Below are 19,240 nucleotides of genomic sequence, written 5' to 3' on the forward strand. Positions count from 1 at the left end.
CAGTGGACAGAAGTAAACCAGAAGATGAGGCAAGGACATGGGAAGGTACTCAACATTTTTCAGCAATTTCGTTAGGCAAATTTAAGAAGTTTTTAATTTCTTTGCTTAAATGTTTTTGTGCCAGTCCATATTTTTGTACAAGTTTAAAAATAAATAGATAGGAGAGGGCTGAGTTTCATCTCTCACTTCCATATGTATTTCAGGTATTCATTCATTGAACACCACTTATTTACCAATGAGACTGAATATCAAATATTCTCAAGCTACACAACTGATCTGAATTTCTAAGGCTAAAAGTCATATTTCCAAATGTTTTTAACAATAATGGTGCTGTTTTGATGTCACTTTTGTAAATAGAACCTCCATGAACTGGCACCTAAAATATATTCTGCTCAATCCTGCCCTTTTGTCCCAGTTTTATATGGGTCTACTTCTCTGTTATCAAGTTTAAGAAAACGTGTTTGTAATTTTGGATGGCAGGAATGAACACACTGATGCTGATTTCCCAGAATCCAGACACTAAAACAGCAATAGTGTAAAAGTGGTTGTAAAGTATGGGCACTGAACATTGAGTTAAACAGTTATCCTCAAATTTAGCTGCTTAATGATTTTGTATTTACTAAGCCATAAATTTTTATACCCTTTTGTTCTTCTGAATGAGTCTTTAAACTGAGGCTTTGGCTATTCAGATGGATTAGAAAGATTTCACTGCACTAAGCAAAGGTGAGTGGTTTCTTTAATCATGCTGTACATAATGAGTCTATGAAAGTTTGCACTGAATAGAAAGCCTGTGGAGAATGGCTATTAAATACAGCTCTAAAGCTAGAAACTATTTCAGTGGTTTTCCAGTGAGACCCATAAATCCAAACCTCCTTTTAGAACCTTAGGCTGGAAGTCTCCATTGGGCTGCTTTTATCCCATCAGTACTACTTTGGTGGAAGTGTGGCAGAAATCATATTTATGTGCTTACCAGCAAAATAAGAACAGCTGTGACAAATATCTAGCCATAGAATCTGAAGTTCATAGGTGACTGCTTGGTCATCACATCTGTACTGGTACTCTGAAAGAATTAACCACTTGTTTTGAAGCAGTCTTAATAATAAGCTCACTTCAATGATCCTGTATTTCAGCTGGGAGCTGCAAAGCTTAGAGGAGGTGTTGTTGGTACAATTTAAACATGCACTTTCATCAAGTGCATCTTCCCACTAGCCGTGCTAGACATTTGTGTTTTTTTTTTTTAGCACCAATCTGTGTGGGTTTTTGTGTAACTTTTTTTGATAATTTATGAAGGTGTCACCCTATTGATGTATACGCAGGAAATGTATAATGTAATCCTAAATCCTGGGTTTTGTGCAGTCTTGGGAAAACCTGATCTGTGCATTTTTTTTACACCTTCTGACATGTACACTGGACACATGTGTGACTTTATGAGTTGACATGGAGGGTGTTAGGCATGTGGATACAGGTAAGATCACAGCATCCCAACTCCAACATTGTTTAAGGGCGACCTAAAACTCACTCCCTGACCCACCTCCATGCCATCCAGTGCCTGCTCTGATCCCTCATGCCATCCATGCTTCCTCTTCTCCATGATTCCTCCTCAGAACCCCAGTGTCACCCCGAGACTTCACCTGTATGTGACTCTATAACCCCTTATACTTCGCAATTCCATGGCTACCTTCAGATCTCTTTGATTCCTCAGATTGATTCTACCCATGCCACCTCCACATCCACAGAATATTCTCCTTAGCCATTCACCCAGCATCCACTATATATAGTCCTCAGGACCCATGTAATAACAATAGGAATAATTTCAAAATAATTGCAAAAAACTAAAACCTCTACCAATCTAATGAATTCAAGCTCACTATGTTTCAAGTAATCTATTTTGCGCAGTACCAATATATTAAAACATTCTCATTATGTTTATGGAGAAGTAAGAAACCACATTAAAAGGATGTAATGTTATTATTGCTTGTTAAAACTGTCAATCATTCTTTAACCAATAGATAACCTGCCGAGCTGAAAATATTAATCACTTTTGAAACAAAACCAAGCATTTATAATAGCTACAGCCATGATTAGAAAAGATTCCAGCTACATTGCCTGAAACTAATAGAATAGGTAGTGCCATGTAAAAGCAAAATTATGGAAGATACTGGAAATCTGAAATAAACACACAAAACTCAGCAGGTCTGGCGGCATCTTTCGCCCTTTTTCCCTCTCCACAGATTCTGCTGGATCTGCTGAAGTCATGTCCTATTCCAATTTCAAACTAAAAGGTATTGAGTTTTTTTCAACTTTCAAAATCAGAGCAGTCAGTCAATTTAAATCACAGGACTACGCATGACAGCAGAAGCTGACAGGACTTTGTTTATTCTTTGTACATTTGACACTTCTGACCATTGAGGAAAAAATACTATCATTCATGATAACAATTACATAGTGCTGATCAAAGGTCAACTTACATTGCGGGGACTATCCCTATTATGCATCATGGCATTCATCTCTGATACATCACACATTTATTTTACAATGCAGAACATAGTTGTGACATTTTGAAGGTGTGAAGATATTTTCATTTGACTGTCATAATGTTCCCATCTCCTTAGCAGGTTAATCACAATGACTCCAAGGAGGTACTTTTTGTTTTGTTTTTGGGTTTCTAGGCCCAACGTCACCACTGTATGAAAATGGTGTGGGTGGTAGGGGGAATGTTTTAATTTTCCTGTGCCTTCACAATGGAGACCCTGACATATTAAGTGATCTATGTATTTTTGCACACCAGAACTTCTCAACTTGTGAAAAGGCCAAATGAAAATGGTGCAGTCAGGAAGGCAGAAGAAAATTATTTTTCATCTGTGAGAACTTAAGTACAGTGTTTTGCATGCAATTTCCTGCCTCCATTTGAGGACAAAAATCTGTTCCTATATTAAAATTGTTGGTTCTACATATCAATATGACCATTAATCAACTTCTAATATGAAAATTCCCAGTTGCAATCTCAGCAGTGACACTGGGAATGTGCCCACAATCCTCCTCATTTTAGTTTCTGGAGGAGCTTGTGGTGTTAGCAAATGAATGGGGCTAATTTACTGAGCGTGCTACCAATATTTACCAACAAAGACTTTTACAGCCTTCTACGCAATAGGAAGACTGAATTATTTCCTCACAAAAATATATTATTTTTCTGTTTGTACAGACAGCTTCTGAGGCTGATACTTACCAATAGGGTAAAACCACTGGATTCACCTCAACTGTGTCAGTACAATGACCTCCTTTCATATACAGTCTTCTGAACTTACAGTGTGGGCTCCCTCCTCATCACCAACCCAGCCCACCCACACCTCCAAACCACCACTTCATATCCTCAATTCCATATCCACCACTATTCTCCTCCAATCAGGAAATCATCTATGCTTTACTACATAGGAACATAAAAATGTGGAAATACATGAGTTAAGAGCAGGATTGGCCCATTCAGCCATTCAATTCTAGTCCACCATTCAATTAGATCACGGTTGATTGATTGCTGTCTCAACTCTACCTGTCTTCTCCCCATTACCCTTAATCTCCATAACCCTTAATTCCTTTGTCTATGAATTTATCTAACCTGTATGGACAGATATTGGATCAGTTGGGATTATATGCACTGGAGCTTAGACGAGTGATTGAAATATCATAGAGACCTATAAAATTTAACTGAACTTGACAGATAAATGTGGAAAATATTTTCCTGATGACTGGGGAGTCCAGAACCAGGGGTCAAGAATAACAATAAAGGGAAGGCCATTTAGGACAGAGATGAGGAGAAATTTCTTCACCAGGGAGTGGTGAGCCTGTGGAAATTTCTGCCAAAGAAAGTGGTTGAGGACAAAACATTGAATGTTTTCAGGAAGGAGTTAGGTGTAGTTTTTAGGGCGAAAGGGATCAAAAGGTCTGGGGAGAAAAAGGTACAGGGCACTGAGTTGAATCATTACCCATGATCACTCTGAATTACGGAGCAGACTTGAAGACTGAACAGTCTATTCCTGCTCCTGTTTCCATATGTCTCTGCTTAGCAATTAGAATAAATCCAATGAACCAGCCTCCTGTTTTCTGAGGAAGAAAATTCCATACACTAACAACTTTCTGAGAGGTAAAAGAAATTCTCATCTCCATCTTAAAAGAAATAGCATTCTTAAACGGAGTCTCCAATTTCTAGTCTTTGCCACAAGAGGAAATATCAACCCAGCATTCACCTTGTATACTTAATCATCATTTATCTGAAAGGGAATAGATGGCTGACCCACCCTTACCAGGATAATATCAAATTCCCAGAAATTGATTGTGATTCAGGCTTAATAAATTCTATACTGTTTTTGGGAGCTTTCTTGCTGGACTTATAGTAGAAGGAGGCAAGAAACTGAAAGAACTTTAGCTCCTTCGTGAAAAGGATCTATCTATGATCTTCATATTGTAAGTGCAGTAACCAGCATCTCATCAACAGCTTAATAAAAATAACACAGTTATTGATTAAAAAATGAGCACCTCGCAACATAACAAAATTCTAATATGTACTACAATGCTGCTATAACAAATCAGATTTTAAATTCAGTAAAAAGTAGAAGAAGGTTTGGACAGTGAATAAATTTAATGAAATAATTTGCACATAATCTTTAAGACAATTACGTTATTAGAATAGAATATTATGTTTTGTTCATGAATCATTGATGATTCTGTCTGGCAAATGTATTGTCACATAAGTAACAATCTTCCTACTGCTCTATTCAAAATAGCACACGTAATGTTAATGTAAGAACTTCTCATTAAAAATACATCTATTTCATAACAAACATGATGGATGGTGCATTAAGGCTAATGTTGATGAATTATGCTTGAAATTTCTTTTTCAATCCTGCTAATTCTAACATCTGGCATCTCATTTTTGGTTTATATTGATGCATCTATTGTGACTCACACTGTAGAAAACTAAGGAAGAAACTGATTTAAAAAGTTTGGTTTTGATTATAATCAGGCTATATAGTGTTGTGTGTAGGAAAATAGTCACAAAACTATGCAAAATTATTTAATTGTAATGGTTCCCAGCCTATTCAAATAGCTAAAAGAGACAAAAGAGACAGCACAATTCCTAAAGGGATTGTGAATGGATTTCTGGACTTCTTTGTATTAATATCAATATACACAGTGATTCTGAAATACATTTCCTTGCTCTTTGTTAAAGGTATGTATAGTCTGGCAGCATGTATTAAATCCTGTGCGCAGTGGGATTACGATACACTGCCACATGTGGAGGGGAGGTGACAAGGTTTGCGTAGTGAAGCTGTTGAGCTGAATACATAAAAAAAGATAAAATCAAAGGACAGAACTTTCCTCTCCCTGGTATATAGCAAAAAAGATGGTACTGTACTATAATCCCAGCTGGTGTTACTACTGGACAGGTCAAATAACAGAATGAAATCTGGCCTGATGGATTTTTTTTTCTTTTGTTTGTTTTATTTAATGTAGTGGTCTTTTATTGGAATGTAAGCACTTGCATTTGCAGATTTGATTTTAACAATAAAACAGAAGGGTATTATATGAAATAAACAAAACTAAACAAAAATAAAACAAACAGAACTATTGAGATATAACACAGTTTGAAAAATTTGAATGTGCATGGCAAAAGAAAATCCCATCTATTCCATCAACTTTTACAGTTAATCAAAATCCAGAGAAGCTTTCCTTCCCTGTCAAATCTGTAGGTTTGACTTAATTGCTTATTCCCAGCTTTGGTCCTATGAGCTAAGGCCTTTTGACTCCTCCCACAGATGACACCTTAGACTTTCTCAATCTTTCCATAATCTGCAGAGCTCTAACCAAACACTTGTAATTTTGAAGTTTCACAAACTACACTCTTTCATTGAGGTAACACATTCGCTTACCTGCTCTAAAGAGACCATACTGACTTCTCACCCAATCAGGTTTCCTTTCAACTGAATCTAAAAGCTTTATAACTAAATTTTTGAAAACTTGTTAGTGTACATTCTGCTGCAGGTAAAGGCTTCATGTTTTCTTCTTCCCAATCGTAAACTCCCACAAAAAAGGGGCAGCATAGTGGCTAGCACAGCTGCTTCACAGCACCAGGGACCTGATTCGATTCCACTCTTGGGCAATTGTCCGTGTGGAGTTTCCATGGGGTTCCTCTGAGTGCTCCAGTTTCCTCCCATAGTCCAAAGGTGTGCAGGTTACATAGCTTGGAAATGGTAAATTGCCTGTAGTGTCTAGGGATATGTAGGTTAGGTGGATTAGTCATGAGATTACAGGGAATAAGGTTGGAATAAGTATAAGGGTCGGTGTGAACTCAATGGGCCTGCACAGTAGGGATTCTATGATTCTAAAAACAGACTTCTATTATCTCTGTAGGTTTCCTTGCAGTCACTTGGTCCCTACTAAATAATAGTTTAAATCATTGTTTTGGAAGGAAAAATACAGTTAATTTTTAAACCCATTCGCAAAAAAATGCCACTGGCTTAAAATCCAAACTTTAACAAAAATGAATGAATATATCTGAATCGTGCACTTCTTATCACAGTCGCTAAACATGTAACAAGTAAACAGAACCTCCATGTTCAGAACGTTTGTTATAACTTCCCCCCCAAGTCTGCTCACTGGGAAACTATAAATAGACACTTATACATTTAAGTTTGTCCATGCAGGTTAACTTGTTTACTGAACCCCCAGTTTGGTGGCCTGTCAGTGCATGCATTTTTCCAGCTGAAAGAGCCATATTAGGAAAAGTGAAAAAAAAAGCTATCCAGACCCCTGCCTGAAACAGGTGTTAGGCTTTTTGCACATGCAGGTGAGAGCTTAATGCCTGTTTTTAGGCTTTTAGTTCAAGATTTTTGTCCTGAGCCACTTAGAAAAATCAGACATTCATATCGCTTGAGAGCTAAGTTTTTATACATTTACTTACTTGATCCCACGTTCAACAAAAACACAGTACCTTTGCCCAGTGACCTGATCAAAGACATTCCCTATCCTACATCACACAAAAACATTGCCTCTGCCACCATTTCACAATTATCACCATTCTTGTCCTTCATCCTAATTGTCTCCTTTCCCCAAACCCACCTAGATCCCTCCTCTTTATCAATATCTTTCCTGATGTCAATTTCTCAGGGGCTATGCAAAGACTGAGGTAGCCTGACCTTGTATTTCTCTTTGTCAGAGGGCTGTTTTTATCTTGCAAGCACCAAGGCCCATTATTGGTGGTGTTATGGGTGTCATTATTCAGGCACAGGACATATATCCTGCAGGTTCAATAAAGGGCACACCCAATTTAGTAGACATTGATTAAATTCCAAAAGAAAATTGTTCAGTTAGAAATCAAGAACAATTCCATGATGCAGTTTTCTCAACTGCAATTAACTCTTGAAAGTCTGGACTCTTGGAGGATTATGGATATGTATTTCATGATTTTATAACCATTAAAATGTGATTTCTGAAGATTTTCTCCCCAAAGCTGTGGAATCCTTCCCAGTTGTGTTTATCATGAATAGAAGAGTGATTGAACTGCAAACTACACTCTGTGTCAACCATGTTTTAGCAGAAGACAGTGGTGAAGGATTAATTTAACTTGTAATATAATGAACCTGTTGTACAGATACTGCTGGGAGCTGCCATTATCTTGTGCAGAGATTGATTCTTATGCTACAAGGTACTGGCAACTGTATTTTTATTTTTATCGCCCCTGTGAAATTCTGGTGGTGCTTCTCAAGTCTGGGCATTAACAAGATCTCAGTGGTCATCAAAAAGCCATTATTTTGTCTAACTTTCAGAAAGAAATTTTGGGATGACAAGAACTCAACACTGTAGCAAAAACAGAAAAGGAAGACTATTTTCTGTGATTGCTCCACATTTTTTGTGAAACTTGCACACACTGGAAAATATGGCACTTATTACAGGAATTCGATTGAGTTGTAATTTGGTGTATTGGCTATAAGTTAAAATGGCATTTTAAACACTCCTGTTTGAAATACAGATCTCGAGTAGATCGATGCAGAGACAGATTTGACTGAGAGCTATCTCTCTATTGATTTAACATGTGTAGTGGTACTAAGTACTGTCAGCCTGATAAGTCTTTCATGATTTTAATCAGTTTGCAACTTTGGTCATTAAAACCAGAGAAAAACATTCTATTAGTTAACCGTGAGCTCAGGTCTATTCAGAATAAGCGCGCTAATCGGTCAGTCATTATCTATGTCCTACATAATGGTTGTCCAGTTGCCAGATATATGAGTTTCTAAACAGCTTTCAATTCTTCCCATTATTCTAATTCCCATTCTTGCCTGTTAATTGCTAAGCATCTGCATTCTGCTGATTGTGTTTAAATGACATCTTTACATTTGATAAAAATTGAAGAATACAGTCAAAACCAGAAGAATGACAAGTGAATAGGAAGAGGAAATTTGTAAAATAATTGTCTCCAAGGTCGTGAAAGCAAATGGTGTGGTAACAGCCATGAAGGCCTGGATAGCTATCTGACTTAGCAAATGATTGAAGACAATGTAAGTTACAAAAACAAAATAAATATGAAAGGCAGAATTTTCCCCCATCTGAGGGGTTGAGATGGTGGCAATAACAGGATATAATTTGGTAAATTGGCCTTGAAAAAATGATGTCCCTCTTCTCCTCACCTCTGCAATTAAGTGCTGGGCAAAAAAAATCCATTGGGAACATGCTAGCAGTTAGGGCCCTCAAGTACTCGCCCAACACCTACATAGGATGGTTCTAATTTGAGGCTCTTCATCTCCTGCTGTTCTGGCAGGTGAGAAAATCGATTGGTTTCCTAACGAACCTCCATCTTACGCAATATTGGGACAATGGAAAGCATTAAAAATCCTTTTAAATCCTCTTTCCCTTACCCTCCACTTCTTGATCTCTTTCTACATGGTCCCCTTTTTCTCCCCACCCCACAAGAAACAGAAGAAAACCACTTACCTTCTCGCCATTCGATTCTCTGAAGACTAGGCCTGAACCAATGGTATTTAAAATCCAGAAGATGCTGGCCTCTGATTGACTGGCAGGTTCTGGCCAGGCGAGTTCCATTGTCGAGGCCTACAATCATCAAGATGCTTGCGGGTCAGCTCTTAGTTGATTGGCTTTCAATTCTTTGAGCATTCTCAGTGGGAAGGGGGAATGAAGAGTCATTCACCACTGAACATATCCAGCTACAAGCTTACCCTGCAAATCATAGCCTTAGGCTTGAATCTTCATAATGACAGAGAGAGCCCCTGTGACATAGCTGAATGGCATCAGAACACTGATTCCCAAATTCCCCATACTGGGGCAGGTGCTGTTACCAACCAAGCAACTAGGGGTGTGGAGAGGATTTTAACCGAAATAGTGAATAGAAGGGATCAAATTTAGGACAATGTGGTAAGTCACAGAATACAGCCAAGGTCAAAAAGGAAAGTCTTAATCTGGGAAATGAGAAATAGACAATGTCAACAAGGGACACATATTAGAGTAAACCAACAGATAAGATTAGAATCTGAAAAAAAGGATAAAACTAAACACTCTATCTGGATACCCATTGCATTTGAAGCAAAACATATGAATTGAGAACACAAATAGAAATTAATAAGTACAATTTGGTAGCCATTACATTGATATGGCTGCAGGATGGCATGGATCAGGACACAAGTCTTGAAGGATACAGGACATATAGGTATGGTAGGAAACTAGGAAAAGGTGGGTGGGTGACTTTTTTGTTACGAATGGTATTAGCAGAAGAGAGAGGGATTACCTAGGTTCTGGATACTAGAATGTAGAATCAGTTTGGAACAATATAAGTCATGATGAAGGCACAAAATCACTGTGGCAGTGGTGCACAAGTCCCCTAACAGTAGCCTCACAGTAGAGTCAATCATAAAGGAAGAAATAATAAGACTTTGATGTAAAGTTATGGCAATAATCAAGGGAGATTTTAATCGATGTATGAACTGGAAAAGTGAGATTGACAAAAGTAAGCAAGATGAGGTGTGCATAAAATGTTTATGGAACAGTTTCTAAGATCAGCATGTTCTGGGCCAACTAGAAAGCAGTCTATCCTAGACCTGGTATTGTTCAAGATAAGACGAATTAATTGCCTAACAGTGAAGGCATTTCTTGGTAGCAGTGACTAAAATGTAAATGAATGTTACGTTCAGCTTGAGGCAGAGAAGAGTGCCTCCACGCTGTTTAAAAAAAAGGCCAATTATTAGTGCATGAAAGCAGGTTTAGCTAAAGTGAATTGGCAAAATAGGTTAAATGTAAAATGTTAAATTTAATTTAATAGATCAATAGAAGTGAAATTGCAGCCAACTAAGGGTTTATTTCAGAATACACAAAATAGATACAGTCCAAAGGATAGGTTCCAAAGAACAGATCCATCATCTGTGGTTAGCTAGAAATGTTAAGGTAGTCTAAAAGAAAAGAAAGTGTATCATTGTGCAAAGACAGGCAGCAGGTCAGAAGACTGGACAGAAACTTTTAAAAAAATGAGCAAAAGAGGCATGAAATAGAGTATGAGAGTAGGCTAATTTGAATTTTTTTTAATATTTCTATAAATACGCAAAAAAGAGTGAAAATCAAATTGAACTTCTTATCGAAAGTAGAGAATTTGTAATGGAACATATGGAGATGGCAGATGAATTGCATTGGTCTATAGAGGCTACAAACAACATTGCAGAAACAAATCAGGAAATGGAAGGGAGGGAGGAACTCAGGAAAACCATAATCACCAGAGAAGTGGTACTGAGTAAATTGTGGGAGCTGTGAGTTGGCAAGTGCCAGCATTCTGATGGACCTTATCCTAGGGTCTTAAAATAAGTGGCTAGTAAAATAATTGATACATTGATTTCGATTTTCCAAAACTCACTTGATTCTGGAAATGTTCTGTTAGAAAGCAGGAAACAATAAGTCAGTTAGCTTAATGTCTGTCATATGAAAAATGTTAGAAGCTATTATTATAGCAGTTATAGTAAGACATTTAGATAATTTTGAGGTAATCAGGCAGACTCAACATTGTTTTGCGAAAGGGAAATCAGGTTTATCAATCTATTGAAATTCTTTGAGGAAGTAACCTGCTTTGGATAAAAGGGAAACGATGGATATACTGGACTTAGATTTCCTGAGACACATGAAGAAGTGCCACCATTTATTGTGGAAAATAAATGCTCATGGTGTAGGAATTGGCATATTAATATGGATAGAATATTGACTGACAACAAGAAGCAGAGAGTGGGCCTAAAAGGGTCTTTTTCAGGCTGGCAAGGTATAACAAGTTAAGGTTAGGGATCGGTCCTGGGAACTCAACTGTTTACAATTTATGTAAATGCCTTGGATGAAGGTACAGATGGTATACTGCAAAATTTGCCAGTTAATTAAAGAGAGGTGAGAGGTAAGTTGTGAAGAGGACATAAAGAGGCTATAGATATAGATAGGTTCAGCGACTGGACAAAGATGAGATAATAGACTAGAAATTGTCTATTTTGACTGCACAAAAAAAAGCATATTTAAATATTCCACTAAATGATGGAAGAATACATAAACCAATAACAATTCTGGGGATGTTAGAAAAATCAAACTACAGCATATGAGAAAATGTATTATAGACTCTTAGTGCACACTGGAGCCCCTGGGGTAATGAAATTGTTTGCCCCATTGGGCAGTGCAGATTTTCATCTGACTCTGTATCATGTGCAATTCATTTCCTGGTCAAATGCTGTGTGATTGCAGAGCCCTGAGATGCAGGAGGATCTGAATGTCCAAGTACATGAATCACCGAAGGTTAAGTTTGCACGTATAGCAAATAATCATGGAAAGCTAACAAAATGTTATCATTTACTGTGAGGGGGTATGATATACAAAAGAAGATAGATTTTGCTTTCATTATACAAAGTCACTGGTGAGACCACATCTGGGGTACTATGCACAGTATTGGCCAACTTATTTAAGAGAGGATGTAAATGCATTAGAAGCAGTTGAGAGATGGTGCACAAGTCTAATATGTAGAACGTGTGCATTATATTATGGGAAAAGGTTGACAGGCCAGGATTGTATCAGCTGGAGTTTAGAAGAGTAAGATGCAGCTTGTGTAAAATATACAAGATCTTCATGGATTTTGTTGGGGTAAGGAAAGGATATTTCCCCTTATAGGTGAATTTAGAATCCCTACAGTGTGGAAGCAGGCCATTTAGCCCATCAAGTGCACACTGACTCTCCAAAGAAACTCTCACCCAGACCATCCCCTACCCTGTAACACTGCATTTCCCGTGGTTAATCCACTTAGCCTGCACGCTATGAGCAACTTAGCATGGCCAATCCACCTAACCTGCACACCTTTGGACTGTGGGAGGAAACTAGGGCACCTGGAGGAAACCCACACAGACACAGGGAGAATGTGCAAACTCCACACAGGCAGGCAACTGAAACTGGAATTGAACTGGGTCCCTGGCACTGTCAGGCAGCAGTACTAACCACTGAACCTCTGTACCACCCTAGACTTAGGGGTCATGGTTTAAAATCAGGAGTTATCTTTTTAAAACTGAGATGAGGTTTTCTTTTTTCTGAGGTTGGTGAATCTTTGGAACTCTTTTCTTGAAAATGCAGTTGGAGCAAATTCCTTGAATATTTTCAGGGCAGAGGTGGAACGATTCTTGTTCAGCAAGAAAGGTTACTGGGATTAGGCAGGAATGCAAATTTGAGATTACCATTAGATCAGCGGTGCCCTTATTGAATGGCAGAGCAGGCGAGAGAGCCTGAATAGCTTACTAGTGCTTCTTGTTTGTAAGTTTATTCGTATCTTAGATAGACGCAGGATGAGGGGTAAGATGGATTTTGATGTTGGGGGTGGGGCGAATGACGAGGAAGTACTGGGCTGGCTCCAGTGGGCATGGGGAACCAGCCTAGATAGCTAACTTGCTGTAGATGAGGCACCTACTTGGTCATTAATAGGCCTGAGTTTGAGCAGCCCACCTGATGCTTCCACTGGTCATTGGTCACGGATGGGAAGGCAGTAAACAGCCACACGCTACATTCTACGAGCTTCTGACCCTCATATTCCAGTAGGTGACCGTAAAATTCCATCCTATGACTAAGAAATGGATTGCATGTGTTACAAACTCAGTTGAAAATCTGCAGTGCCCAAAAGGGCAAACAATTTTGTTATCCCAGGGGCTCCAGTGTGCCCTAAGAATTCATAATGCATTTTCCCGCACACTGCAGTTTGATTTTTCTGACAACCCTAGTATTGTTATTGATTTATGTTTTCTTCCCTCATTCAATGGAATATTTACGTATGATTTGCCAGGTTCTTGCTCCTTTCGGAGAACTTCAATCACTGGCTAAAAATATCTGGAAATAATTATTTGATTGGCGCCCACATTGTTTATGCACAGCTACTAATGGACAAAAAATCAAGTGGAGCACATGAAGGTATTTTGAAGAATGCAGCCACAAAAACAGATTTTCAATTGAATGGAAAAAGTCAGCCTTCAAGTCTCAGGATCCAAACTGTTTCCCCACTTCATTTGGCAATGATTAGTGATTTCATTTGAAAGTGTACTTAAATATAAGCCAGAGATCACCGATGCTAGATGGGTGAGGGGAAGTGCCAGTTGGTTTGAGCTGATGAAGTTGGTCAATAATATCTTGTGACAGTTCATCTGTGGTATTTGATTTTGTACCTTTTCCAATTTCTTACTGCAATTTCTGTTTCTTTTGTAACTATTTTCATTTTGTTTTTTAATTCTTTATCATCTGTGCATTGTTGCTCTTGGGTGACTATCTATTTCAAGCCTGTCAGAACTCATAGCTTGTATGACTTCTTAAAGTAAACAATTGAAAATGTTACCTTGAACAGTTCAAGTTGAGGGCACTGTAGGCTGGCATTTGTGTAGTTCCTGTTGAGGTTGAGTAGCCAGGGCTTTTTTGTTTCAAATTTCATTGATACAACCATTCTTGTCTGTATTTGTGAAGCTTCATTTGGATATTCTTTATTTACTTGAAAGGAGTTTTGTTAATTGTATAAAGTAAGGTTAAGTGTCTACATTTGGTCGGGGGGGGATGTGTCACTCATTGTATTATGGCTTATGTAGATATAAGATGACACTTACTGATACCAGAAATGAGTTGTATATTTAGAAATGAAATAATTGTAATATCTCACTTTGTGAATAGATCTAAAATGGAATAATGAGTGACTTTCAGTCTCCTCCTTCACCAACCAGCTATAAGAAGCTTAACAATAGGATTGAGGAATGAATGTGAAGCTCAAAATTTCCATTTTGTTTTGCATTCACTTTCCTGTTGTTTATATTGTTAGTATGCGCTTCCACTCAATTCTTGTATCAATTTTAATGCTTTCTGGCTGTTGTAAATTACGGGGAACTATTGGTTGGATTTCACTCTGCAATGTCACTTTCTGAGATCCCTCGCTCGTCATTTTCTGATGTCCCCAGCGTAAAACTATACAACTCTGCATTAATTAGTACCAAGTTACTAATTTCATTCCATATGCCATGAAAATCTGTGATGGAGGAATAGAAATGCCCCTGTGTTATTGCAGGGAGTTTTTCCAAGGTTGAGATTAACATGCACTGAGATACCTTAACAAACATTGTATGCAACTTGGGAGACTTTGACATGGATATTATTCATTATCCATTTAAAAGTTTCTATTCCCCAGCAATGAATATCTTATTGTGATGAGAGCAAATTTAATTTGGTCCAATGAGGATTGTTCACATGTTTTTCAAAAGACAGTCTGCAAGTTCTTGTCAGAAATTTTAAAAAAATCATTCATAGGAATTGCCCTGGAGAAGGTGATGGTGCTTTCTTGAACCATTGCAGCGTTTGTGGTAGGGGTAGCCACAATGTTGTTAGGAAGGGCATTCCAGGACTTTGACCCAGCAGCAGCGCTGTCTTTGTTTAATCTACAAAGAAACTAATGACTATGCTATCATAACTTTTAGATAGGTCTGTGTGCTTTAATGAGTTTAGTCTCTTCATTAAAATTTGGTTGTTACAGTTGTTTGGCTGAATATTCTTCTTAAAATGCCTACTTTTCACAATTACATTGATTTATAACTTTAGTTACCATTCTTAAATGCATGAAAGAATATTTTTCAAGCAATTTGTTTCTTGTAAATTAGACTTTAAAATGGTGTCCAATGCTTCTGGTTCAGAGTAGGCATTACATTCAGAAAACCAATTTTGAGCACAATTTGAACTCACATTGGCAATTGTAACTAAAGTGAAAGTTTGTGCCTGGTTCTTTGTGGAAGTATGAGATTATAATGATTGGGTTAGGGATATGCATGGTTAGAAAGACTAAAATCAGATTTATACCTAATATTTACACATTTATACCTAATTTACACATGCTACAGGGACTATTAATATAACAAATGTTTTTATTGTGTCTGTATAAGTGCCCAAAAATGCTCATAGAGGAAATAAAGATAGATTAATAAGGAGTAATATATTAGGAGAGATTACCAAAATCAGTTGTGTATAACTTGTTGTAAGAGTGCATAGGCATTGGGAAATTTAAAACAAAATTATTGCATTCTTCAAAAGGGTCATCAAATGAGACATCAATCATTCCAAGAAATAAAGCAATAGATCATAAAATCTTCAGCACTGGGACATTTTCCCCAGGGAAGGGGATGACTAAATAAAGCAGATTAGATGTCACTGCTGACTAAAAATTCTGGCCATTGGAAATCCATGAAGGGTCTAGGCCCGAAACATCAGCCTTCCTGCTCCTATGATGCTGCTTGGCTTGCTGTGTTCATCCAGCTCTACACCATGTTATCTCAGATTCTCCAGCATCTGCAGTTCCTACTATCTCTCATACAACAGAACACTTCAGGAGGATTACAATGCAAGACTTGCTAATGGTCACAAAGACAAATGCTCCAAATCCAAGTTGACTACATTTACAGTATGAAGGAATAGTAATGTTGGAGATTTACTGGCTTTAGAAAATGATATTTGTGAAACCTTCAAAACATCTTAGTTTGCCATATGGAAAGGGAAGTTTGAAGGTTTACTGAACTAACTGGGCATGATGAGAGATGTTCAAAAGGTTTTACAGTGATACATGGTGGTTCGTAAACTCAGAATTAATAAAGAAATGAATCAATGAAGTAAATTCTAGAAAGCCTCAGTTACTAGAAATGTAGGCAGAAGATTTTAATACATCAGAAATTTTGCTAATTGTGCAACCATTGGATCCGCACTTGAATAGCAGATAGATCTAAAATCAGAAAAGTTTGCACATCTTACAATGGCAAAAACAGAGCTAACGGGACTCAAGTTCGAAAGAAGAGCTACATTCAATTTATTCTAGTGCTCTGAAATTAATGAAAGAGTTCATGTGTTATGAACTGCTGAGTAATTTCAGTCAGTCAGATGATGAATGGAAACCACACATGGTGGCCTTATTTTTTAAAAACAAAATTAAAATCACATCCTGGAAACTATAGGGCAGTGAATTTAAACTCTTGTGGTAGGAAAGTTAATTAAAACATGATTAGCAATGATCATTGAAAATGTACAGGGCTGACAAGAGATAATAAACACTGTTTCAGAATGTTAAACCTGATGCAGTATTTGAAGAAGCAACTAAAATGGCGGATTGTGGAAACAAAGAATGCATCAATAACTTGAATTTCCTGAAGGAGATTGTGTAAGAAATTCCAATTTTTTAAGTGTGTATGGGAAGGATGAGTGAACATATCCTTGAACATTTAAAAATACCAGATATAGTTTCAGCCCCTCCTGCCTAGGAAGTCAGGTGGGTATGTAGAGAAGAGTAGAAAGAATTGTGATAAAACATTGTCTTTCATGACTTCAGAATATCTCAAAATGCTTTATAAATGATGAAGAATTTTTGAAATCCGGTAATTCTTGGAATGTAAGAAATGTAGCAGTCTAATTGCACACAGTCAACTGCCAAAATCAGCAATGAAATAAATGACTTGTTTGTTAAGAAATAAATATTGGCCAGGTCACTGAGTGAGTTCAAACGATGTCACAAATATATTTTACATTTACCCAGGGGCAGATTCAACCTTTTCTCAACATCTCATCTAAAGGAGGGTACCCCAGACAGTATAGAATTCCCTCAGTACAGCACTGAACTGTCAGCCTTAATGATATATTCAAGAGTCTAGAAGAGTGTTTGAACTGATAACCTTCTGCCTCTGAGCCAGGAGCGCTACCAACTGAACCCAGTCTGATACCCAGTTAACTTAAAAGTAAATTTCCTGAATATAATTGACTAGTAAAAAGAAAAACAGACATCAAACCATAATTATATGATTTGCAATTGGTAAGAGCTTCCTTATGACTATATCTCGAAACGGTTTCTTATAAGTGCCTCAGCAATTCATGTTTATTACACTAATGTGACAGATTTGGTTGTTACTATTGGTTAATTCCTTCCAGACTTTGTCAGGTTTTTTTTGGTTAAGTTGAAATATATTCAGAAGATTTTTCTCAATAAATACATTTGTAGCAGATCCATATTCCCTATAGAATATTATGATCAGTGACCTCTTACATTGTCTTAATTCATTTTTCACATTAGACAACATCAAACCATATATGAAAAAGAGGAATGAAGATCATGAGGATATGACTACAACTTTGAGCAATGAGGTTCCTCTGTCCAACATGGACTCACCTATTACAGCAGTTGATGTACCAGAATCTGAAACAAATCCATATTCTGATTATACTGTCGGTCAATCAACACACTCAGCTAAACAAGAAGAATTCTGGACACCGAAAGAAGACTTAAATCTGCAGACTCCCAGAAAAAAACTCACTGCTCTAGACAGACTGATAGACAAAAGTGACCAACCTGAGTTTTCTCCAATAGAGACTGAAGCAACTAGATGGTCAGATCCATCTGAACAAAGTGTAAAGCACAGTCCTAGACCTGGGTTTGACAGCTATGAGTCAGCTGTGCCTTCCAGCCATGCAGACACTGTACAAGCACCCGCAGAGAGCAGTGCCCATACAAAAGAATCATCTGTGTCAAACAGAGAAACACCATTCCATTCAGAGGACAACTATGATGCACATGATGCTAATAAGAGGCAGAGGAACCCATTTTCAAGGAATTCATCGAAATTGCTATCAGAAATACTGCAGGGTGTTAAAAATCCACAAACAGACAGCAGTAAAAATGAAACAAATTCAGACATAATGGCTGAGCAAAATCCGATAAATGCAAATGTTGACAGCAAATCTCCTGACATGGATAGTCTGTTTACTTCAAGATCTTCAGATTTAAAACCAGTTGCAACTGATACAAAGATCAGTGAATCAAAGGGGAAATGTCAAGAGAAAGATAATATCATTGACCAGAGTTCTGAACCAGATAAACCAAAAGGTTTAATGAACAACAGAACTGGCCAAATCAAACAGCCAGGGGAATATAGCAATGACGCACCAAATTTAATATTAGGAAGAGGAGAGACTGAGCATTCAAAGAGAAAAGGCATTTTAAAGCGTAGTCCAAGTAGCAGCTCCACTGAGTCAGAAAACCTTTCCAAATGGACTCCAATTCGGTCCATGGATGACTCGGGTGCATTGCCAGAACAGTCCGAGGATTCCGAAGGCACCTCAAAGACGGAGACAGGTAGCAAGCAGGTGAGGTTCTCTGCTAACATGATAAAGAAGCCACTGACAAATATAGCAGAAGGGCAGAAAACTGATGAATCTCATAACTTTTCATTGATAATGGGAGAAGAAAATTCCGTGCCATGGCAAGAAGACACTAATGCCAGTGTTTACTCCCCATTGTCTCAAAAATATGAAAATGAACCAGATGTTGATCAGATTTTGACTGACAAAGGAACAACCGAACAGGAACATTTACCATCACAAAAATGGAGAGATGACTCGGAGGCACAGCAGAAAAGCTACCAAGGTATACTTGTAATTTAGTTATCTAGTTAAGTAAATTAGCATTACTTTTTTTGAAATGATGAAAGCCCTTTTTCTTACTCACTTTGACAATTATATTTTGTTTCCCTGCCAACTGAAAGCAACTCTTCACTATTTGTCCAGTGACAAAGAGTGACCTTTCATAAAACTTGGGAAAGGGATGGAGAGAGGAGAGAAGTTAGTGGATGATAATAGAGTGAAGGAAGCACAGATATAATGGATAGAAGAGATAGAGGACAGAAAATGGTGC

General features: G+C 37.7%; 1 protein-coding gene across 1 annotated transcript; it reads left to right on the plus strand.

Moving 5' to 3' along the window:
• Positions 1 to 18,990, plus strand: LOC125483149. Its single transcript, XM_048597033.1, has 2 exons — positions 1 to 45; positions 17,624 to 18,990. The coding sequence occupies exon 2, from the start codon at positions 17,641 to 17,643 to the stop codon at positions 18,988 to 18,990; it is 1,350 nt and encodes a 449-aa protein (XP_048452990.1). The 5' UTR covers positions 1 to 45; positions 17,624 to 17,640.
• The last annotated feature ends 250 nt before the right edge of the window (positions 18,991 to 19,240 follow it).

This window comes from Rhincodon typus, chromosome 5, assembly GCF_021869965.1.
Source record: "Rhincodon typus isolate 14 chromosome 5, sRhiTyp1.1, whole genome shotgun sequence".
Classification (NCBI taxonomy): domain Eukaryota; kingdom Metazoa; phylum Chordata; class Chondrichthyes; order Orectolobiformes; family Rhincodontidae; genus Rhincodon; species Rhincodon typus.

Bases quoted from the DNA above. Each gene is read 5' to 3' on its own strand.
- LOC125483149 (XM_048597033.1), top strand. From the start codon at position 17,641: ATGAAAAAGAGGAATGAAGATCATGAGGATATGACTACAACTTTGAGC.